This window comes from Dermacentor albipictus, unplaced genomic scaffold (assembly GCF_038994185.2).
Source record: "Dermacentor albipictus isolate Rhodes 1998 colony unplaced genomic scaffold, USDA_Dalb.pri_finalv2 scaffold_14, whole genome shotgun sequence".
Classification (NCBI taxonomy): Eukaryota; Metazoa; Arthropoda; class Arachnida; order Ixodida; family Ixodidae; genus Dermacentor; species Dermacentor albipictus.
This window is the reverse complement of record NW_027225568.1, coordinates 5,833,589-5,859,126: the sequence shown is the minus strand read 5'-3', so window position 1 is coordinate 5,859,126 and position 25,538 is coordinate 5,833,589. Positions and strand designations below refer to the sequence as shown.

General features: G+C 43.5%; 1 protein-coding gene across 3 annotated transcripts in view; it reads left to right on the top strand.

The window, feature by feature from the left end:
* Window positions 1-25,538, top strand: part of LOC139051736 (phosphatidylinositol-3,5-bisphosphate 3-phosphatase MTMR14-like) — a 79,544-nt gene that overhangs the window by 30,392 nt on the left and 23,614 nt on the right. For 2 of the 3 annotated variants that reach the window (XM_070528723.1, XM_070528721.1), the window contains exons 2-10: window positions 3,283-3,348; window positions 6,427-6,506; window positions 9,308-9,416; window positions 9,672-9,744; window positions 9,984-10,031; window positions 11,110-11,178; window positions 22,264-22,363; window positions 22,842-22,958; window positions 23,256-23,329. In XM_070528723.1, the coding sequence (XP_070384824.1) occupies window positions 3,283-3,348; window positions 6,427-6,506; window positions 9,308-9,416; window positions 9,672-9,744; window positions 9,984-10,031; window positions 11,110-11,178; window positions 22,264-22,363; window positions 22,842-22,958; window positions 23,256-23,329 (736 nt within the window). The remainder of the gene's footprint in view (window positions 1-3,282; window positions 3,349-6,426; window positions 6,507-9,307; window positions 9,417-9,671; window positions 9,745-9,983; window positions 10,032-11,109; window positions 11,179-22,263; window positions 22,364-22,841; window positions 22,959-23,255; window positions 23,330-25,538) is intronic. The other variant, XM_070528722.1, reaches the window with a different exon arrangement.

Sequence of the window (25,538 nt, the reverse complement as noted above, 5' to 3'; positions counted from 1 at the left end):
GGCGGCGCTGAAATACGAATAACTGGAGGAATAAACACCTTTACAAAACTGGTATATAATAAATCACATTTTCGCATGTAGGCACCGCCGCTCAATCCTGGAGCCCTTTTCAGCACGTGCACCGCGTTGCAGCTGACATTGCACGCGACTGTACATGTTGCATGCTCTTCGTTTATTGCGAAGCGGCGTGAGCTAAGTTCAAGCGCGTACGTTGTTTCATTTAGTGACTTCTCACGCAAGCCCAGAATGCGTATCGCGTAGGGGCATTGGCTCAAGTGCTTTCGGCCTCCTCGATAAGTTGTATATACTGTAAAAAAAAATCAATGATTATCCTTGCTTATTTTCGTACGTTTTTAAAGCGAGTCACATGAAATTAACACAGCAATCGTCTACACTGCTTAAATTTTTCGTATGCTGTATCCACTGCACCATGCATGGCCTAAGTGGCGAGGTCATGGAGAGCAAGCCGCTGAACGATAGCCATTTTTTAGTCTTCCGCTCATTAATGTTGGAGTCTATCTTCGAGAACATTCGTCAGGACCACCTATAGAAGTTTATCATAGTCGTACCCTTGCTACTAGGCAATGGACTCCGCAATAACTCTTCATACAACTGAAACAAGCGTGCGCACTGATTCTTCCCCGGCGGCCGCTGGCCCGAAAAGCGTACCGTGCGCTACGCGCCGGCGTGTGGGAGAGCGAAATCCGACGTTATTTGAAGCAAATGCGCGCAAGGAAGAGCGCCGCTGCTTTCCATAATAGAGGGCTTTTACGTTTGGCACGTCGTAAGCGCCGAACTCGGAAATAGTGACGTGTTTGCCAACATCTAAAATCAGATTTGAACTGCATGGTGACGTTCCGTAGGTGGAGTGCTGTGGGGACGCCCCACTCCGCCGAAGCCTTCGCAGTGCAAGTATTGAAGGAGCGGAAGCACCGCGTAGGTAACGTTTGATTGCTAATAACTCTGCTTTTGCTGAATGCATTCAAGTACTTCTTGCGGCAAAGTGATTTCTGAAATCGTCTATTGTAAGATCAAATGCATTCTCGGCCTCAATAAAAAGTGGTTTACGGCCCCTCAAAGGCATTTTTCACGTTAGTTTGTTTAAACTCTGCAGATTTCAGCGTCATGAGCAATTTTCTGCTGTACATGTTAGTTCAAAGCGTTCACTTCACCCATTATTTCTCCTCATAATGAACATGCTTCTTTCGACCATACTTGATCTGAGCTGCTGCGTGGTTGAAACTTACTGACTTTCTTTGCTGCTTGTTGACTTGTGTTGCGCACACAGCCTTGCGCAGTATCTTACACCCGCAACTGTTCCCCTGTCGCTTAGGCTTATCAGGATCTCGTGCATGATTTCTCACTGGTGTACCTCCGGATTTATAACGCCGAGTGAAGGCGCGCGTTGATAACAGACTCCTCGATCAAGGTCACATCGCTGAGATGACATCTAAAAAAAAGTACGCGCAACGCTTTGTGTTCCGTCCTTTAGCGCTTCAGATGACGTTTGTCCGCAGTTGTCATAAGATACAGAATGAGCAAGATTTCCGCGAATTTATCGAAAATTCGCCTGTTGAGAATAACATAATTCCAATCATTGAGCTGGAATATTCAGAGAGGCGGATATTACTTGCACGAGAAATCGGAAGATATAATCGAGTAATTACAAAAACTCGCTAATTACTTTACGGCACGCACTGCAATTTAAGAATTGTAGCTGCTGAGCTTGCAAGGCGTACCCGTTTGGAATAATTTTACAGAATAACCCCAGTTTGGAAATATGCGCCATCAAACTCGCCGTAAAAATGCACTGTTCTACTTAATTTTTCACAACCCCTTCTTGACCCGCCGTCATTTTATGGCTTCGGATCATGTAAAAGGTATCTGCATGGAATCTCGGCCACGCCAGCCGCATTTCGTTGAAGGACGAAATGCGAAAACCTCCATGTGCTTAGATTTAGATGCACGTTAATGAACATCAGGCGGTCCACATTGTTCCGAAGGCGCCCCCTCCCCCCTCCTATGGCGTGTCTCATAATCAGATCAAGATTTTAGCTTCGAAAACCCATTTTTTACATTTTGCATGCTTTTACGCATTAATTTAAAGACGAAAGTAACTACAACGCCCATGTGTTTCGTCCCACACCTTGGGAAGTATCTTGAAACTGGTCTCATCCTGGAGAACAACTTAATGCGTCTTGCAAGCTGACCGGCTACAATTCGTAAATTGCACTAAGTGCGGTGAATTAGGTTAATCAGGGGATTTTTGGTAATTCGTTGAACGTGTTTCACTTTCTGGCGGCAGTAATATGAATGTCTTATAATTGTGCTATCTGACGCAGGCCCTTATCAAAACAATTCCGGACCACTTAAAGATCATCCCGTACAGCGCTTGGCTTCTTAGCAGGTTCTCGCTGTTCCCTGAATATTGGCTGCTCTAACGGCTCCCTCGTACCTGGTAGAAGTTTGATTGTGCATCCACGATTGCGTACTACTCCCAATAATTCCGCGCTGTTTTCGATGCCATTAAAAGCCTACGCTATTTCGCCTGACTTTCAGCGAATTGTTGAAAACGCTTACTCAATAAAGCAAAATAGCCTTGCCGACAGTAACATTTAACAGGTCCGTTTTTTACGCTTGACTTCCATGTTCTTCAGATGCCATCACTGTATTTTGGTTTCCGGTACTCCACAACTCCGCGTAACTTCAAACCTTACTCCCATTTTTTCTAATTGTCTCCTTGCGAGTATAGAAGCTTTCACTGGGAATTGACGGTGCGCATTTATTTTAGCCGCTTGATTCTAGCAACCACCTTCCCAGGTCCCTTTGAAAGAATAATACCTGGATGTTCTGCTTACGCCTTGCGTTGATACGCCAAATTTCTCAATATACCATCTCAATCACTACTAACCATCTACGAGTGCACTAAAATAGCAAGACAGTTCAAGCTTTCCTCCTCAAATATTACCCTCCTGTTCATTGCTGCACTCGAGCCACTCGAATTTCTAGCAGCAGTGTCGAATTTGAGCTATGCTGGTAATTGTAATTTCCAGAGTTGCCGCATGATTTGTATTTTAACCTCCATCGTGCAACAGTCTCAACTGCGCACTCTAGTGCACAAGACGGCTCGCTCGCGGACGCACTAAATGAGTACACCAGCCGGGCGGAAGCAGGCGTTGAACGCTGGTGCGACTAGGACCACAGTCGGCCGCAGGGCACCTTTGCTGTGCACACAGCATGCCTCTTAATAAACTCTCCGGGCGCTGTCTCTTTGCTTTCCAGGTTTCCACGTTTGATGGAATTCAGCAGATATGCGTGGACCTGTTTGATAAAGACTATACAGTCAAGGTAGGCAAAATATCTTCTTTATATACACATGCATTTCTTGAAGCCACTGGCAGCTGCCACCAAGAGTTGTAGCGCCCAATTGACGGTTACTTCTGAAAAATTCTCATTGGCGGCATATTGCGAGGCCTTTGCGTTGACGCGCTTGCGCTTCCAAAACACTACGGCTGGACTAACTCGCTTCATTTGAGCTTTGGTGTGGAAGCTGTTGCGCCCACTAATAATGTTCAAAGGCGCGTGAACCTTCAGTTAGTCGATCGAGCCAACCGTCTTGCTGAACGAGTTGGGAGAGAGTGGAGCGGAGTCGCTGCGCGCGGCACTCGATCGCATCACCCCTCACGTGAGGGTAGTAGAAGCATAGCAATGTGGTTTCTCAAGCGGTAATTCTTCGCAAATTATCGCCGCTTTGAGCGTACCGGGTAGGTTTCCAGCCTCTTTCGTGAGGCGATCGCGGAGAGTGCGCAGTCTAAAAATCTGGACTGATGTGTGCTACTGGCGTTCGATTTTAACGTGCTCACTGCCTCATCGCGCCAGCGGCCAGCGTCCAAGCATAAGCAAACTCGACCCCACTCCGCAATGCCGGCACGCCTAGGGAAAAACGGCTACAACATGCGCTAAAAAAATCCTCCGCAGTGCCTAGGCGGAGTCATATATTCAAGGAGCAAAAGCCCTCACAATTTCTCTCGCGCATGCGCACAAACTTCCGGCACCTCCGGAAGTGCTATTCCCAACTGTAATTATCATAATCATCAGTCTGGTTACGCCCACTGCAGGGCAAAGGCCTCTCCCATACTTCTCCAACTACCCCGGTCATGTACTAATTGTGGCCATGTCGTCCGTGCAAACTTCTTAATCTCGTCCGCCCACCTAACTTTCTGCTGCCCCCTGCTCCGCTTCCCTTCCCTTGGAATCCAGTCCGTAACTCTTATTGACCATCGCTTATCTTCCTGCCTCATTACATGTCCTGCTCATGCCCATTTCTTTTTCTTGATTTCAACTAGGATGTCCAAACCTCGCGTTTGTTCCCTCATCCAATCTGCTCTTTTTGTTATCCCTTAACGTTACACCCATCATTCTTCTTTACATAGCTTGTTGCGTCGTCCTCAATTTAAGTAGAAACCTTTTCGTAAGCCTCCACGTTTCTGCCCCGTAGGTGAGTATTGGGAAGATACAGCTATTATACACTTTTCTCTTGAGGGATAATGGCAGCCTGCTGTTCATGATTTGAGAATGCCTGCCGAACGCACCCCAGCCCATCCTTATTCTTCTGATTATTTCAGTCTCATGATCTGGATCCGTGGTCAGTACCTGCCCTAAGTAGATATATTCCCTTGCCACGTCCAGTGCCTCTATACCTATCGTAAACTGCTGTTTTCTTCCGAGACTGTAAAACATTACGGCTTGTCTGCAGGTTAATTTTTAGACCCACTCTTCTGCTTTGCCTCTTCAGGTCAGTGAGCATGCATTGCAATTGGCCCCCGAAGTTACTAAGCAAGGCAATATCATCAGCGAATCGCAAGTTACTAAGGTATTCTCCATTAACTTCTATCTCCAATTCTTCCCATTCCAGGTCTCTCAATACATCCTGTAAACACGCTGGGAATAGCATTGGAGAAATCGTATCTCCCTGCCTGACGCCTTCCTTTATTGGGATTTTGTTGCTTTCTTTATGGAAGGCTACGGTGGCTGTGGAGCCGCTGTAGATATCGTTCAGTGTTGTTACATACGGCTCGTCTACACCCAGATTCCATAATGCCTCCATGACTGCTGATGTTTCTACTGAATGAAAGACTTCTTCCTAATGAATGAAAGCTATCTACAAAGGTTGGTTATATTCCGCACATTTCTCTATCACCTGATTGATAGTGTGAATATGGTCTATTGTTGAGTAGCCTTTACGGAATCCTGCCTGGTAATTTGCTTGGCAGAAGTCTAAGGTGTTGTTGATTCTATTTACGATTACCTTAGTAAATAGTTTGCGGGCAACGTACAGTAAGCTGATCGGTCTATAATATTTCAAGTCTTTGGCATCCCCTTTTTTATGGATTACAATTCTGTTAGCGTTCCTTCAAAATTCCGGTACGCTCGAGGTCATGAGGCATTGCATATACAGGGTGGCCAGTTTTTCTAGATCAATCTGTCCACCAATCTGCTGTTACCTGATCCTCCCCAGCTGCCTTCCGCCTTTGCATATCTTCCAAGACTTTCTTTACTTCTTCCGACGTTACTTGTGGGATTTCGAATTCCTCTAGACTATTCTCTCTTCCAGTATCGTCGTGGGTGCCCCTGGTACTGTATAAATCTCTATAGAACTCCTCAGCCATTTGAACTATCTCATCCATATTAGTAATCATATTGCCGGCTTTGTCTCTTAACGCATACATCTGATTCTTGCCTATTCCTAGTTTCTTCTTCACTGCTGTTAGGCTTCCTTCGTTCCTGTGAGCATGTTCAATTCTATCGATATTATACTTCCTTATGTCAGCTGTGTTGCGCTTGATGATCAACTTGGAAAGTACTGCCAGTTCTATTCTAGCTGTAGGGTATCTTTCGTCTCCTGCGATAGCCCCGCTCAACTTACTAGCAATTGTAAAGTCGCATCCGGGACATCACAGCTGCTAGTCATCATCATCAGCCTGGCTACACCCACTAGGGCAAAGGCCTCTCCCATAGTTATCCAACCACCCACATGTATCAGCCCACATTTTACAGCGAAGCTGTATAGCTCTACCGCCCAAGGAAATTGTCGTGCCGTTGTTGGCGTGGCAAGCAAAAACTTCCCATACGTGGGCCGATCCCGAAGATAGTGCGATGCCGGGCCGACCCGCGGCGGAGGGGCAGTTCACCATTAAGGGGGCCACATACACAGCTTCACTGGTCGCCCTTCGGAGTCGAAGGGCACTGAGTTTTTTAGATGATGCTGTCTTCGGCACGAACCCCCGAGAAAGGCTAGAACTTTACCAGATACGAAAAAAGGGTGCTGACTTGCTACTGAAGACTGTATTTAAAGTCTGAACTAAATAAAAGCATTCTTGCTGTAAATGCATACTTTACAAATGTTCTACCTTTTCTCTTCCGCAGGTCATTGACAACGAAGGCGGTTCACTGAGTGCCACTTATCCCAGTAAAATAGTATCCCTGGCACGTCTGGCTGATAGCGGGCAAGCTTATATCTGTTCGGCTTTATTTTCGTTGTCCGTTGTCCTTTTGTATTCGATGATTTCTCCTGCCGTCTTGGCGTCATTTTGCTGGAAGATGACTAAGCCTAGCTGGAATATCATTAGTGGCGAAAAAAAAGTTCCGCAGGTCCAACGTACATTTTAAAACCAGTCAAGCGAAGCTTTTGTGTAGAGGCTAATGACTCTACAAGTTCGCTTATATCATTATCATTGGCGTACAAAAAAAAGTTGCTCTGTCCTACCTGTGGTACGCAGTGTCACATTTATTCTATTGATTTGTGTTTATTTACTCTCTCCGGCGTTGAAAATCACTCAATATTCGTGTTTTCGCCGATAACAGTTTTATGAAGTGATTAACTGTGCTGATGGTCATTATCGCGTCCAGGAGTCATTTGCTAGGTTTTGCAATTGGTGCAACACCTGGGAAATGAGTGTTAGTTTCAATAAATCTGTCCTTATCTCCTTCTGTAACAAATCTTCTTCACTTTATTACTCCTTCAGTAACCGTGCTGTGGGTAGGGCATCGGAGTATATGTATGTGGGTGTCATTTTTTACGCTTACCATGTCATGGTCTAAGCACCGTGATTTCAAATGTGCAAAAGCACTAAAAATGTCAAAATGCCATACGCTATCAAACTCCCCCGCAGAATCTGAAATCTGAAATAAGGGTTCTGAAATCTCTTTCAGAACCCTTATAAACAGTGCGAGATCAACAGGCTAGAGGAAGTTCACGAAAACGCTCAGATTTGCCCCAACTATAATAATGACTTTTCACCCTCTTCTGCACTTGGTTACACGAATTTAGCTTCGCTCTATTCTCGTCTCCGCATGGTAACATTAGATTTCTTGCACAGCATCGGGAACTCTTCAGACTTAAAAACAAAAAACGACCATACTAACCTCGAGCCAGAGTCAGACGATACATAACTTAACTATGATGCCCTACTTTTTCCTTACCTAAGTCCTTCCCTACCTTTCCTACTTCCTTACCCTAATTCCTTACCTGGGTCTATTCGCTCATTGCCATCCCAAAGTGTTGCATCCGCCATCCAAGATGTATGGTCTTAGCACATAATCCTTATCGCTGTGTAGTATTTTGCTGCTTATATTTGCCTGTTAATCCACTCCTGCTATAGCGCTGATTGCGCTGTAGTATGTTTAAATCAAAATAAGTAAAAAAAAATGCACCTTTGGCTTAAAGGCCAGTCCCCCGTCGTTGCTATGTGCCTTACTATTTAAATCATCATCATTATAACCAACACGCCCCACTGATCTCGGAGCTAGTTGGCGTTGTCACGATAGAAGGGTATGCGCGATTGTGGTGTAATCGGTTGAGCATTGGGTTGCTGCGCTTCAGTGCCAAGCCCGACCCTTGGATATGGCTCATATTTCATTTTTTTTCTCAAGTACGAGGTTTTCAGCACAACAACAGCGGCAGCCATGACCGAGAATGTCCGGGAAGGGGCGCAAAGAAGGATTCGCGATATTGATCGCTGTGGTGATGCACCCGAACAAAAAAGCTATGGAGCTTTTGTGTATCGCAAAGTTCTAGCCTGGTATTGTCAGCTGGCAATAGCGTCGTCCAAGCTTGTTATGACGTAAGCCTTCGTTGCCGACTCTAGCGCAAGTTGTGGTAAGCCAAGAAAAACTGCAGGTAGAATTGTAATTTAGTACATGTCAACTGAATATTGACTTTGCTAGCCTTGTACCCAACTTTAACATACCTATTTTCTAGATATAGCTGTCGTCGTGCTTGGCTAAGAAAAAGGGCCCCGGCACTATCCACTGGTCGAGCTCTGGCCTGATAGCGTTGGTATTTTTTTTCGACTGTCACTACCCTTCATTCATGCCGCACCGGCACTGAAAACACAGCCCAACCAGACAATCCAGTCAGCGCTCTGCTTACAACTAGCATTTACTGCGCAGATGCTTTTCGCTATTCCTGCCACATACTTTATTTCAAGGATCACATCGGTCATCGCTCCGTTCGTCTCCTTCCCGCAAGTAATAAAGGAGCGAATGGGAATTGCGCTTTTTCTTTGAATGATGTTTGACGGCTCAATTCCTTGCAAAATTGGTTAGCATCTATAACCAGGATATTTCAAGCTTTGATCACGATTTAGTTGATTTGTCCAGGGGCCACAGTTTCAAAACATTCTGTTAGAAATTGCCTACTTAGGGCGTTCATGTTGTGACATCGAGAAAGGAATGGAAGAAACCATGAGATTCCTGCTCACTACGATTCAATGAAAACTGCTATGTAGAGATCCGCCGCATCTTTTTATTCATTCAGTGGCCAATGGCTACGGTGCACTCACCGTCCGAGTCCATGACTTCCAGCGTTGAGCTCTTCCAGGAATTGAGCTTGTCCGCACTTCCAAAGGCCCATCATCAAAAAAATGAGCGATAAAGCAGACGACTGACCTTGTTCGAGTGATCGTGTTAGCCTTTAGCTTTTAACTCGTCCTTGATAAAAGTACTTTAACGAAAATGGCAAAAAAAACCTAAGCAACCGCATAGAAAGATGCCCAGAGCACCGGCGAGTAGTCCTGGGCCCTTCTCCATCGTTAAACTCCAGATTATTAAAGAGTGGAGGAACAGCGGCAGCCCATTCCTCTTTGAATATGACAGTTACGAACTGGCTGCTGTTCATGTATTCGAAGGAACACGTCTCTAAATTTTGTGCCTTTGCAAGTTCCAGCCCAAGCATCTCTGCTAACCGTTTCTTGCACCCAACATAGCCCTATTTTCCTTTGTCGATGTAAGGAGTCCTTCTGTGCAGATCGAGTCCCGACAGACACGCCAAACAACTACGGCAACACATGGAGAAAGCTCGAGTTGCCAGAGCACGGACGCGTTTCGTTGTTCCTGTTATCATGTACGACGGCAAGGTGTGTAGATTTCTTGTCGTGCGTGTATACATTATTCATGCTACACATAGACGCTTCATCAGGATTTGTGCAGTAAGTTTCTGTTCTGAGAACAATGCTTTGTTTTCTGAGGAATATTTCATTATTCCTCTTACTCTTTCATCCCCGATCCTCCTACTTACGCTTAGCAGCGTACGTGTATGAGTGGTCATGTGCATGCCGTCAAATATGAGCTCTTTATTAAATCTTCATGTCTGTCTGTCTGCTTCTCCCTAGCACATATGCCGGTCAGCAACGCTTTCTGGAGGAATAGAGATCTTCGGTCGAACTCTGACAGAGTTCGTCTGCGGTATGAATTCAGTTGTTTGTTGCGCTTTTTTGTATTTCTTTGACCAAACCTTTGTTGAGCTGATCTTGCAGCGTTAAGGTCGTAAAATGAATTGTTTGGAGATGGTGCGGCAGAGAAGCGCCACTAGCACTAATGTTTACCGCGGGCGATACATGCCGAACACTTGCAGCACACCTGAACGTTGCTACGTTTCGTTTCTTTTTTTCATTTCGATTCTACAACGACCTCCATAAATGCAGGGACTTCAGCCAGGCTGTGCACACAAATCTGGGATTCTATGCGAAAGAGTAAGTGGTCCCACAATACGATGTTCACTTTCCGTAATAGGTGCACTTCTACATGTTATCCATCCTGGACTAACAAATAAATGCACGTGAAACATGCTGTATTTACAACTGTACTCAGAGCGTATCTTTCGCGAACAAACATGAACGCCATTGTTCTACTTTGGCACCGGAGATCGCGGCGGTCGCACTTAGCATCGTACAGCCGACTGCGCATCCCTGGTTTACCGCTTCCTGAAACACAATATAGAACGACATTACTATTAAGTTCGGTCAACTCACAAATCTCCTTCTACAATTTTTTTTTCGAATCATTAAAGCACAAGAAAAGTAGGATAGCTACGTCTCTCCTTTCAGTTTCACTAGCGCACTGGAATCTAAACAAGGCAAGTGCAGGTGTCGCAAGGGAGCAATGATCTGCTGACCTGGCCCAAAGGTTTAACGCCTTGGTGGCTAGACGTCTCGTGGTACATCTACGCTACGGCATCTACTCTGCGGTAATAATATCGGTGCTCATGCACAGCATACGCAGCACTGCTTAATTGTCGTGTGGAGAGCGGCAGTGCAAAGATGAAATGACTTTTCTGGTGATTTGAGATCGCAAATATGTTTTCACTTACTTAACTCAAACGAGCTATAATTGTATTACTAAGAATGCCGTCGCGACCCCGCAATTGGTAAATAGCTGTCGTGGGCTTCGCTGCTTGTGATGACGCAGCATGACGACACTGCGAAGGAGCGCGAGCGATTTTTCACCTAGTTTGACGCATGACATTGCAAATTCCCTGCTACATGCAGCGCGACATTTAGTTCAGACTTTCACTGGATCCGCGTTAACAGATCCACAGGATTTTCCTACTCTTATCAAGTAGTGTTTTTGGGCGCTGTACCATATCCGTTCTGCTATCCGAAATCTCAAAAGGTGAATGTGTGCCGATAAAAATTGCTCCGCAGCAATTTTACGTACAACTTTCAGAAGTAGCTGCGCTTCGCGGGCTTCATCTTTCCCGGCCACATAACCGATACTTCAGGATATGCACTTTATACATGCTACTTCCGGAGCTTAACTTTCTACTTTCAGTTGCGTTTTCCTCAGACAGCGGTGAAAGCACGGCAACGTCAAGCCAAGAGCCTTCACAAGAGTGCTCAGGCAAGTATAAGCCTCTTGCTCCAGAGAACGTGTTTCAGGCGTGTGTAGTTGCTTAAACTACAAGTACATTTGACGCTCTGAAAACTCAACTCAAAAGTTTTTCCCGTGCTTTAATTACGTCGTGGTCTCGTTTCCGGGCTCCTCCTGCTACCGGAGCAGTTCGGGAACAATTGCCACTGTACGGCAGCATGCTTCAAAAAATGTTCACAGTATAATTTTTGATCTTGTATTAGGCAAACCAGTGATTTACGATGCCTGCGAGGTATTTTCAGCTTGTCCGTCGTGCCATTGTGGCAACCTTTTGCGCCACTGAATACAATCGACAACCCCGTGATTTTTAGTGGCTCTGATATCGCATACTAGGCACAGGTATTGTACGTCCTCATTTGCACTGTGGCCGAGTCGAAGCGCTGCAGGAAACTGATACGTTGAATAAAACATCGATCGCAATGCACTTTTGATTCAGGACAGCGCATTTAGTCCGGTACAGGAAATTCGATCTTTACTAGCTTACTCATCTCTTGAACCATAATAGCTGTCTTCCACTGCAGTCCCATATTTTTTTTATGGTTTACCATAGTGTGCTTAGTTTTGACAGTCATGCATGTCGTAACATCCAGCACACCTTACTCGCCACTGCCTGACTCCAGCATATTCTCGTATTGTAATATGGCCATGCAATTGTATAACTGCACCGATTCCCCGTACAGCTGAACTTGGAACGCAACTTCCAGCAAGGCCATCCACCATACGTACAGAAATCTGCAGGAACGTCATACGCACCTGATTTGTTCTTTGTTTAACTGCTATGCGAACCCTTGCAGCCCGTTCAGTTCATAGCGGTTTCTGTAATGCGTGTATCTGTGTTTGATGTTGCGGGGTTTCTAGCTAATATTTCTGCCCAGGTATCTAGTCTCCTGGTTCTGTGCGGTCGACAGTGGCCATAATATATCTGCAACCTCAGGCTTTTCAGTTTTCCTGCCGTATGGCTATATATAAATATTTGCCGCTTCGCGACCCACGCAACGTCCCTTACAAAAATTTTTAATGTGTTTTTTTAGAAAGTCTTTTGAACTTTCTCTATAGAACTCTATTGTGTTTATTTTGATTGCCTATAGAATTTTCCTATAGAGTTTCAAAAGTTATTTGGCCACCGCATTCTTATAGGAACTCTAAAGACACATTTCTATAGAACATTTCTATCGAGTTGCTTTAGAGATGCTAAAGACAAATTTCTATAGAATATTTCTATCGAGTTGCTTTAGAGATGCTAAAGACAAATTTCTATAGAATATTTCTATCGAGTTCCTTTAGAGATGCTAAAGACAAATTTCTATAGAATATTTCTATCGAGTTTCTTTAGAGATGCTAAAGGCAAATTTCTATAGAATATTTCTATCGAGTTGCTTTAGAGATGCTAAAGACAAATTTCTATAGAATATTTCTATCGAGTTCCTTTAGAGATGCTAAAGACAAATTTCTATAGAATATTTCTATCGAGTTTCTTTAGAGATGCTAAAGGCAAATTTCTATAGAATATTTCTATCGAGTTGCTTTAGAGATGCTAAAGGCAAATTTCTATAGAATATTTCTATCGCATTGCTTTAGAGATGCTAAAGACAAAAATTCTATAGAATATTTCTATGCAGTTGCTTTCGAGTCCCTACAAGCAAATGCCTATAAAAGCTAGGCCGATGTGTGTAAAGTACTTGCAATTTACCAAAGTTCTACTGTAGGCAATAAGGACTACAGTAAATGCAGTGGCAAAATAATTGGTGCTACAACCACAAAGTATTCAGTTTGAAATGTTTATTGCACTTCAGACTAGATACATGCTTCATATATGTGACATACACACTTCAGACTAGAACTTGCAACACACAAACTGTAGCTGCCAACATGCTTCTCAGGTCAAGCTGGTGGTGTAAACACACGAAACATGAGGTAAAAGAATCAGTGGCAGACTTGATTACAGTTGCCACCTCGCAATAACAGGCTTGACTAGGACAAGAAACCATACCATTAAAACTGCAAAAGGAGTGCCTGTTCCAGCAGTGCACATTAAATGTTTGGATACTAAAGCCTGAAAATAGACTGATATGAATGTGCACTCCAATGTTGTGTCAGCCTGACGAAACGACACAGCATTTTAGTCTGAGCAAAAATAACACTGGAAGTCGCTGCAAAAATGTGGCAAATAATGGCTTTCACAGATAAGTACACCATATACCGAAACCACACGGCATTTTAGTCTATGTTTATGTGTAAAATTAGCACTGGTAGGCCCTGCAAAAATGTGGCAAACAGGGGTTATCATAGAGCAGTACAGCATATATCGTAAAAAGTTTAAAAGCTTGTATTTCGTTGTAAGGGAAACAATTTTGAGATCAGAGCCAATATTCTAATTAGGGTGAGAAATACAAACCAGACCGACACACGCAATGACTAAAAAAGAGATTTAGCTCAGGAGCTCCTATGTAATGCACATGAACAGTAAAATCGTTTTTCTCGGCAACTATGCAACCAAATTTGATGAGGTTTGATACATTTAAAAATGTTTAAATAATAGTTTTTACATTAACACCATCAATTTTTATTAAAATTTTCTGAAAGTAGCAAAACTTGAAGGAAAAGGACTTAGTTTGCAACTGTAAATAAAAAAAAAGAGCTAGCACAAATTCGTTAATCCTGTAAATTTTCCTACTCAAATACATCCAAAATACAGAAATACTTTTGAGACAACCACAGCACTAATTTGAATTAAGTTTGCGGCATTTGAGAATTCTACCTGTTGCAGGAAGAACTATTTGGCAGGTTTAAGAAAAATAACACCACGAAGCTTACTAATCCCCGTCTCTGTGCCAGAAAGAGATATCATAGTTCTGCAGACTCCATCTGCTATGTCTAAAGTCAACAAACTGTATATATGAATTTACAGCTTACATGAAATTGTTGCAACGTTTGAGAGTTTCGCGCATCTACTCATAAATTAGTGATTGTATATTAGAGCAGCATATGGTATCTCTAATTTGACAGATTAAATTATGGTATTAGGTCCAACAGAAATGTGATCTCATTTTTTGTTATATAAGATTTGTTAACCTTACTGCTCTGTTTCTTCAAAATTTACAGTTTCCATGAATTCGTGCTACCTGAATTATGCTTTTTCAAATAATGTTTACTTTGATGCAACAATATTTCTTTATTTTACCTGACTCCTTGCTAAAAAAACTGCACAGTATTCATGAGATATGAATAAATAAATATTAAGTGAATAAGTAAACAAACAAATATTGCGGTTTGTCTTAGCATTCCACCACCAGCATGAACTGTAGGGAGCTTTGGCTACTGCCCACATGGTTACAAGTTCATTCTTACATGACCACCTGCTATTTCACTTCCCAGGAATGGAGCGAGGAAAGGCTAGTTTTTGGCCTCATTTGGTCCGTCTAGTAACGGCGACGGTGGAGCCTGGAAAATAAAATTGAAATTAATTTTCAAAAGGTGTAATGAACATGCAGTCATAATGTATTAGCAGGCACAAACATGCCACAAATATCTATATAGTTGTAGCATTATGCTAAGTTTCATTTCAGTATTTCAGAAAAAAATTATAACAGAAAGGTGGCAGAATGCCCCACCTCCCCACCACTCTGCCAAACAGTGGCAGTTCTTTTGAGAATCACTTTTGAGAATATTTTTACTTTCCCAAGATTCAGTGACATCAGCACTGGGCCAATGTGCCTGGCAGTAGAATATCATTGCTGATGACAAAAAGCATCTCCGAACGACAACAGCCTAGTCACACATTAATCTCATCTTGCAATGACAACACATTCCCATTTATAACATAAGCAAGCAGGAACACCCATGAGCTAAGTCCTATACAGATGTCACACTATGCATAGAAAATTTTTTTTTTTAAAAGAAGGGAATGACCTACTGGCTTCTATTGCTGAGCGGTAGACAAAATTAATATTCCATCCGCTATTAGCCATAGTTGGTATGTACTATGCTTAATATGCGAATCATAAATTTCTCACATGGAGCCTGGGCAATCATGACGATGCATCTAAGTATGCATTGTATGGGGAACAATAATGTTTTAAGTTGTTTTCGCAAACTATGATGGATAACTGTCAATTTGTGGTATTTGGAACACAGTCGCGGTGTCACTGTCAGATACAATGGACACAGTATATTCGTGCTTTTTGAGTTATTGAAACAATTAGTTTCTAATCTAGTACGGGTATGTACACTGATATGTATCCTAAACGCAATGATAAGACTGCCCAATTGCAATTGAAAAGTTAATTCAGTTTTAATTAAAAAGGGTCCTTCTTGCAACCTGGCATGTGAAAAACAGAAAACAAAAATTATACTAATCAAGTAACTTTGAAAATTGATTGCATAACTGCTCTATAGGTTAAGCAGAAAATTTAACAAGAAATAACGCGCCTAAAACTAGTTGCAACAAATTTGTTACTACGAAGGTTGCGGACAATTCAGTAAACAGATTGTGACCCAGTCTTTTTATGTGGCATTCCTCAGCGATGTTGTTGGTCAATTGGTTGCCGCAGCTGAACAAAACAGATGAACAGTCTAAATCTGGCGCGCAGCCCCAGTCCCATCGGTGCATGGTCAAGTGGGATGAACATACTGATCCGGGGAGTGAATTATGGTGCTGGCACCGGCCAATCTGTTGCATGTACATTTGACCAAATATACACATGATCACAAGAATAGACTACACTACCCCTGACAGACAAGACAAATTTAGTGGTATCTAAGCAAGCCTTTCTTGTCAGGGTGCCATATGCACAGAAGTGTGCAAGAGAATTGAGAAAGGCAAGCAGGCAAGGGAGGCTTGCTCGGTGAAAGATACCACCAAATTTGTCGTGTGTCACAGGCAGTGAGTGCACTGTATCCCTTTCACATGTGGTCAAGCGTACATAGGGCAAACTGGCCGGTATCTTATGTGTATAAGAGATCACTATATTTCATTTAAAAGACCAGTATGGTCATCCAACTTGGCCGTACATTTCCACAACGGGGCTTCATGTTGGATTACAATCGTTCATCTGTTTTCATCCACTGTAAAAACTGACAAGTGAAATCGATGAGGCATACCACATATATAGTAAGAGATGTGGGTGAGCCCCCATATTTAATGCAACAAACAAAAAAGGCATCCTGTGTAGGTCACAAGGTATCCATATCAGTCTGTGCCTATGTACTACAGAAGTAAATGCAGCTTAGTAAATACTGACCTTCATATTAATTTTCAAGAAATTAAAGCTCACCAAATGTGTATTTTGCAGTGGCTGTTACTATGGGAACAGAGAAGTAACTGTAAAGATATCAATGATAAACAAAGATGTGCACACTACGTGCTTAGACCTGTGACATATTTAGTCCACTACCCTTCGAATTCCTACATGCACAGAAAACTGCACGAGATTGTAGCACACACAGAAAAAAATTATGCAAATAGGGGTACAGCATAGGAAATAGTTTTCAAAGAATAAAACCCCAATAAAAAGTCATAAATACACTATGTACAAAGCAAAAAATATATGTAACTTGCAGGTAAGCAACTTACGCAAAAGAAATACTAAACATCAGGAATGGTTGGGTATAGTTTTATACACAACACAATCATGTGGGCATAATGGCTATGCACACTAATAGGTAGCAAGTTCAATAAGGTTGCATAAATATTTAGTCTCTTTAGTATGCTGCATTAAGTAATGTGTTGACAAACTTCACCATGAATGACACCAAGCACCCTTTTTGGAACACGTACATTTCATACACACCTGTCATGACCATCCAGATCACACGCCATGCTGCTGCAGCCATATATCCACAGGGTCTGCATTTCTTGGGGCTCCTCGATCTTGTAGTTTATGTTGTGGGTCACGGCCTCGCCACTACAAAATCAATTCTATGTTAGCTTATAGCAGTGTCACAATAAAGCTGTGATATCGTGAAAACATGCAATCAGCACTTAAAATTTTGAGTCACGAAAACAATGTCTGCACTAATGTGGAAAGAGAGCAAATGCTTGAAATCATCGAATGTCATGACAATGCGAACCTCTACATCGAATAAAGTTTTGGACGCACCGCAGCAGCAGATTACAATCTAAACTTAATGTTTTTGTTTTCCATTACTTAGTATAGGCAACGTTCCCCTGTAATGCTTAGTTAAGTCAGTTATGTCAACACATCTTGCCTTGGAAATAAAGCTGTACTAGTAGCATGCTGTGATTGGCTTACATTTTTTTCTTAGAACTGTTCGTTAGCCAAAAACATCGTAAGCAGATATTGTGCACAACGTCGAAGCATTTATAAGTGAGGAAACGTCATTGAAGAAAGAATCGATGAAGAGGTAGACGGGTCGTTACTATGCAACTTTAGCAGACAAGCGGGAGCTCACGCACAACTGCACAAGGCGAACACGATTCCCGAAAATTTTCTCTGGGGAAGCAAACGCTTATCAGGATTATCAATTCCGCACTGTGGCAATAGAGTTGCGTACACAATTCTTACAACCAGCGCGTAGCAAGTATCAGCACAGGGTTCACTTTTGTCGTGGGTGTTCCACTTACTACGTTCGCAAGGCACTCTATACACACACGGGAAGCACACACAACACGGATGAACGCACGTGTAGTTGGCGAGCACGATTGCTTACCGTTTCAAGAGTACGACGAGGTCGAAAGGCACTCTCCAAGTTTCCAGTGATGCGTCTGCGATGTTACTTGCAGCAAACAAGCCACTGGGTAGTGGACGAGCTGAGGCGCGCTAATAATACGCATTACTTCTTTGCGCCGTCCACCAAACTTTCCACGAACACAAGCGGAGACAAAGGGAAGGCACTCCATGGCATGAAAATCGTTGGTCCACATTTAGCCGGCGCGCCACGCATACGGCGTGCTTACAGCGAGACTCAAGCCATCTTCTGGCACTTTCGTGCTCGCGAACTACGTCTCATTTCATTACAGCAAACCTAATAACACACGATCAAACAAACACATCGACGCAGCTCGCACGACAACCGTTGAAGACGGAGCAATAACAACACGCCGTATCTTCGTATTCTACCTGTCGCGTTGAATACGAAAATACCGGAGCCGCCAGAGCCGTCTGTATAATAGTGCGGCTGCTGTGGCCTCCGTGATTCCTACAATAATACCCACTACAGCAGGTTTTGTGCTGTTTTGAGCCGGCCTTTGAGCCGAACTACATACATATGTTGCTAGACAAGAAGAAACATTGACATACTCATATTGTGTGCTATAGTTTAGGGTAGAAATAAATTACATGCAGTATTCTTGCTTTTGAATCGCTTATGCCACATGTAGTCAGCAAAAAGCATGGCCTTCAAGATCTCGACAATTTACCCTGTGTAAGCTATCGCTGCGGTGTGATTTTAACGATTTCAACCTCGGTCACTGGCCTTAAAACCCTAACTGACTTTATGCGCAGCCGTTACCTGCAGTGCCTGGCGCCCTCACTTTGTTTCTCATTGAAGTAACTTCCTGCTGTCGTTTAAATGTAGCCCAGAAATTGTCGACACAACCTCGGAGGTACACGTGTGCAGTGTGTGATGTTTCCGTGCGCTTGTGTCCGTCGCACAGCAACGTATTTACGATGATGTTTAATTTTACCCGTGAGGCACAGGTTACGCTTATGTGTTCCCTATCTTGCTTTCGTGGCGATGCGCTTATCATGCGCGGATCGCGCTCATGTGGTCTGTGACTTTTCAAGATTCCTTGAAAAAAAAAATCGTTTCTGCAGCGTGCATTTGTCGCATTTGAGTGGTATGTGCCAGAAATGTGCGGCGGCGTTCGATCTGTTTCCGCCCCAAGTGCTGCAGTCACTGCATGCCAGCAAATAGATATGACGCGATTGCTAAGGCGCAGTTTTGCTTAGTGTTTCTTGGTATACATCTTTGTGATTTACCTGCATATGCGATATAAACCACAATGCGCGCTTCCGTTATATTTCTTTGGTTTTCCTAATTTCGATTAGTGTGATGTTTGCCTTGGTCAATGAGTGTCTTTTTAACGATGCTCTTACTTGATAGTGAAAAACCTCTGAAATGCCGATTGCAAGAACCAGCGTCTTCCAGTGCCTTCCAGTGTGAAACCAGCGCGTTTTTCTTTTTTCTTTTTCTTTTTTTTTTAAGCACTGGATCGCACTGGGTACGCTGGCGCTCGCTGGGACTCACTCGAGACCAGTGAGAACGCTGGATAAGAGCTGGGTCACACTGGAAGAGACGCTCGCATTGGAAACGGCGCTGGTTGTGTTTGTGCCGCGCTGGCTCCAGCACGCAAGGACGAGCGCTGCTGAATATTAAATGCTTTATACGATTTCATGGCTTGATACTAGTATCTTGTCCTAAATAACGCTATATCTTAGGGTCATAGAACTATTTCGTGTCGCAGCATGGAATAAAGGTGCGTGAGCTGCCTTGTTTATTCCTGCACATGTGACACTGAAAATCACTTTCGTTTTTTGCATTTTGCTTTTTGACAGGGCGGACAGCTAAATTCTTCAACGAAACCACGCAAACGCAGAGGACGCCGCTTTTTTAGTAGTTCGCACGTAACATATGACTGGGAGTTATCGCCATTGTCGCAGTGTTGTGAAGTGGACATGAAATCCAGAAGTCGTTCAGACGCGCTCGAACGGACCCCGAGTTCGAAGCCTACCGCTGCTTGATATTATCGCACCGATAACAAGGCTGAGGCGATTCGTGCGCTTCCACTTTCCCTATTGTACTAAAAAGAGTTCTGAGGCTCAAATACACACATTTTAGCTTTCGCCAGCTACCCGCGCCGAGATCAGCCCCATCGAAGCTTAGGCATAGCGTGTCCGCCGAGTCTGTCTGCACGCTATCGGCGCGTCTAACCTCAAGAATCAAGAAGTCTAAAAAGGATAAATTACTTTATATTTCAGATTTCGCATCGGTGCTTTTAAATAAACAATTTTTTCATGTCTACAGTGCCAGCACAAGAAGTGAGGAGCGCCGATGTGACGCATCATAAACGCAGGTATATGTCTATGGTATATGTGCTGTCGCCGAAGGCTCCCAGCACTAGCCTGCGTTTCTCTGACGAATATATATGGCTAGACAGACGTGTAGACTGAAAGGCATCACTGAACTAAGAAAACATTGCATACCCCTCGCGTGAAGAACAAGAAACGGCTATCGAAATCGGCAGTAACAGCTCATTCATGCAGCGTCCCGGGTCGGTGGTTCATTTAGGACTTTTTTCGAAGCTAAAATACCAATCGCAGTCGATGTTATGGCACTTCCGAGCACACTATTGAATACGGAGAGCAAATTTTTCTTTGTGGTACAGGCGTGAGTTTTAGTTGCTGGCCGATAGCGCATCTACCACGTCTGTGCAAGACTCCTCTCTGTGAAACTAAAACTGCTTCTCGATTTTGATGAGCTAAATTATCCACCCATGTCCCTATGCTGACGTGGCGTAGCGGTAATGAGCCGGGCTGCGGATCTGCAGGTACGACGATCGAATCCTGGTCAGAGCACTTCTGTTTTTACATGTTCATTTTTTCGATTTATATTGTACTAAAACGCTATCTGTTGCTTTCTGTATTAAAAAAAAAGACATACGGTGTCCAGGCACCGCGTATTTAACGCGCTAGAGCTGTTTTTCGCACCAGTAACCAGCGCCTCCCAGTACGCCGCGCTTGCCCAGCGCCCCATGCATCCAGCGCGCGGCACTGGACCCATAATCCGGCGATGCACTGGGTACTGTTTATAGAGTGAAAATATAGAGCCGTTCTTAGACAGGCCGCACTTTAGCTTGTTTAATTTCCTATAAACCTTCCTTTACAGAACTCAGTACGTATGCCATATGATGGCGCACTTTTAGAACGGGAATGGAGAGCCAGTCTAGAGACAGGCCGCATTAGAAGTTCTGAAAACGTTCTATAAATTTTTCTATAGAATTTGGTACATAAGATGTCAACACGACCTCTATAGAACTTTTATGGAGGATGTAGAGCCATTCTATAGACAGACCGCATTAGAAGTTCTGAAAAGGTTCTATTAACATTTTTCTGTAGGATTTGGCACATAAGATGTTAATACGACCTCTATAGAACGTTTCCGAAAACGTTCTATAAAATATTTTCTATAGAATTTGGTACATAAAATGTCAATACGACCTCTATAGAACATTTATGGAGGGTGAATGGAGAGTCAGTCTATAGACAAGTCGCATTAGAAGTGTTAAAAACTTTCTATAGACATTATTTTATAGAATATTGTACATATGATGACAATAAACCCTCTATAGACTGCTTATAGAGCGTGAATGGAGAGTCAGTCTATAGACAAGCCGCATTAGAAGTGTTAAAAACTTTCTATAGACATTATTTTATAGAATTTAGTACATATGATATCAATACAATCTCTATAGAACATTTATAGAGAACGAATGGAGAGCCATTCTATAGACAGGTCGCGTTAGAAGTTTTAAAGGCATTCTATAAAAATTACTTTATATAATTCAGTACATAGGACGTCAATACACCCTCTATAGAACATCTATTGTGTGTGAAATGACTTGTTTCTATAGAAAGGTTTCTATAGACTTCTTATAGAGATTCTATGCAGACGACTCTATAGATCGCGAGTTCCTATAGAGTCCCTTTTGACTCCATAGGAACTCATTAGGAGTTCTAAAGGAACTCTAAATCCATTTTCATAAGGGGTGTGTGGACACATAGCGAACGTATCAACTATATACTCGAATGCGATGTCTCCTTACTTTTATATACATATGACACCATCCAAGCATCAACTTTTGTCCTACCAACCTAATTCAGGACCATTATAAAGGAACAGAATTTAGAAATCATTGTAGTCGCACATTAATGCAAAACATTATTTGGGCAGTCTAATTTCGCGTCTATGGTGCAGTTTCTTCCGCGGACTCTGTCACTTCAAGCATTCGCCTACAAACTACTGTTTACTCCCTAACACGTGAACCTCTAAAAAGTCTCCCTTGTTTGACCATACTGCTTCGTTTCAATTCTTCAGTCTCCACAGACAAGTCCGAAAGTTCGGATGCTACCGCCAATTCCGGTCACCAGGAAGATGCGAGTCAACCATCTGTGATCACTCCGCTGCCATCAGAAGAGTGAGCAACTGGCAATACAACTTGAAGCTTCGCCGCTTTGTTTCAATGCAAGCTTCATAACCTTATTACAACAGCGAAATATTGGCAAGCCTATTGACCTCCCACTCAAAATATGTGCACCTTCCGCTGTTATAAAATAATTTAGTGCGGTTCAGTCTGGTCGCACTTCTACGTTAATGCTGCTGCACCTGTGAGTTTCGACTTCCTTTAATACTCGTAAATGTGTCAATTCCTGGCACAGTAACCCTGTTGCTGTTGTATTAAGCATAACGCGTAGTTCAACGTTGGGTTCTCCTGTCAAGGCTACTCACTGCACTTGATAGCAGTTTTTGCTGAATCGCCACTTGGGCTGACACCATGCGTGTAAAGGCGACAATTGTGAGCACTGCCTCAGCGTTCAATTGCCTATCATAGCCTGGACGACACATCACAACGTAATTCCCTATGCGACCGAGCACAGCTCCTCCCTTTTCCGCAGAGATGCATCGCTGCATGGTGAACTGCGAAAGGTTGACATCGAGCTCCTGAAAGCGCTGTCCGTTCACAACATCTGCGACTTGATGGTTGAAGGCAAAAAGGAAAAATGCTATGTGAAGTGAGTACCCATTCTGGTATTTTTTCCCTGCACAAAACTACTCAATGGTCCTTTAATGCAACCTTCCCGCATGTTTCCGGGGTACGCCGTCCGCTTTCTTGCTGTATCAGTTTTTGAGGGACCAGGGTAAAGATGGAAATGATAAATTTCACTTAGACTCTCTCATCCAACCTGCCAGTCTTAGCAACCTCACTTCAAGAATAACCTTAACAGCGCCGTGTGTGACCCATCCTCTTTTTTTTTTGTCCTGTGTCGTCAGATTTTTAAAAACATTTTGGGAACCTTACTTTACCACAGGGTGACTTCCTCCGAGAAGGCTGACAAGTACAACCGGTACCGCGACTTCACCATTCTGAAGCTTCCTTACCCAGGCAAGTGCTCTCTTCAATTTGCACTGTTGTACCCTCCGTATGCGTTTCGCACTTCACTGGCAGTAGGTCTTACAAAGAAGGCGGAATTACTATGCTTGTCGCTTCAAGAAATCCTTCATTTCGCAGCATCAAAAATGTAAGACAAGTAACGTCATGCCTGGTATTCTGCCTTCACCAAATTCCACTTAACTGAAGCGAGCGCTAATCAGTACGCATTGTTGCTTTCATCCGCCGTGGTTGTTTATTGGCTATGGTGTTAGGCTGCTGACCACGAGGTCGCGGGATTGAATCCCGGCCACAACGGCCGCATTTCGATGGGGGCGAAATGCGAAAACACCCCTGTACTTAGATTTAGGTTCACGTTAAAGAACCCCAGGTGGCCAAAATTCCCGGAGTCCTCCACTACGGCGTGCCTCATAATCGGAAAGTGGTTTTGGCACGTAAAACCCCATAATAACAATCCGTACACATTGATGACATAAATCAACAGGTTTCCAGTCAATGCAATTAGCTATTTCAATGAATTATCACAGATGATCTGTGCAATGATTGTGATGTTTCAATTCACGCATTTCCATGGAGATGACCAAACACTCGCTACACGCAACAAAAAGAATGAAGTTTATGACGTTTCAAGCGCATACGCGGTTTAAAGATGCGAAAAAAAAAACTATTCTACCCCAATTCTTGTAAAGCTGCAGTTTTATCTTCAGAATGTGCATCCTAAGCCGAACTAGCTGAAATTCCCAGTTGTTGCATAAGTATGGTTCCCCTTTTCGATCTAACAATAGAAACGTGGAATGTTATCTTGATTTCTTTCTCGGTTGTCTTCTATAACGCGAGGACGACAAGGCACTACAGTGTTTTGCTACTCTTCTCGTGCTTTGTTCCTTTGGCGCATTACCAATACGGCCTTCCACCAATTAGTCCGTCACCACGTTTCTGAACAACATGAGAGCTTTTAGAGGCTTGAAATACTGTTTATCGTATCTTACTTGACAGTTCCAATGGCATTTATAGGTTTCAGAGTATCGTCTCTTCAAAGCATATCTTTGAGGTTTCGACGTCATTTCAAAAGTCATTCTCATTATTTACGCGCAGCGGTGGCTTAGCGTCTGTGGTGTTGCTCTGCTAAGCAGGAGGTCGTAAGATCAAATCCCGGCCGTAACGGCGGACTTTCTATGGGAGTTAAATGCACAAACGCCCGTGTCCCGTGCATGGATGGAAGCTATGAGCGTTCCCTTTGGAACGAGGTGGTGGGTTGCGCCACCAAGCCCTTGCCATTATACCGCGCAATGTCCTACCTTGGTTAAAAAAAGAAAGAAAAGAAAGCACCATGAACTCCCACCAACCAATTTCCTGATCCCCTATCGTGAACTTTGCCTTTGTACGCCTCCGTTTTTCGCCGTTTACATACTTTCCTTCCACCAATCTTCTATCGCCTCTTACCAATCCCGATTGCGGACATGTTCACTTTTCACCCTACTCTCGCTGAACCCAATGGCCTCAAAGAGGCCATCGGTGCCTAAATTGACCGCTGCGCAAGTATCTAATCATTCTAATAAAATATTCTATATCGTTCCCCTAGGTTTACCGCAGCAAGCACATGCTTCTTCCTTCTTATATCTCGCTTTATATGTGCGCGTCTAAGGCGTCCTGATCTCGCTTCGAAAAGTAATGAGCTTCCCTTCGAGTTATCATAAATTGTTTTTTTCCTGATTTCGTTTTTTCCTCTTAAAGGGAAGGTGAAGAGTCTCTCGAATTCAATAAGACGCTCATATACGGATGCAGGAACCTTATAAACCATGTAGGTAAAATTTGTGGGTTTTTTTTTCAATTAGGAACGACGTAATCGTCGGTTGAAATTGCGCTGTAGCTCCGCCCACCTTTGAGTGAGCGAGCGGAGCGGAGACCGGAAACCGCGGTTTTGTGACGTCAACTCTGCTTCGTTCCTTCGCAGCGTCCGCGACCCTGCCTGACCGCGCTTGTTTCTGTGTGCGTGCCATCGTAATCTGCTTCGATCGACCCTGCATTCCTTTGTTGGTGCGTCTGCGTGTATGTAGCGTGGTAGTCAACGTGCGTGGTAGTCAACGTGCGTGGTAGTCAACGTGAGTGGTAATCACCGTGAGTGGTAGTCAACGTGAGTGGTAGTCAACAGATGAAGGTCACTACACGTATACTGCATGAACCGGGAAGCTTTTCACGCGTT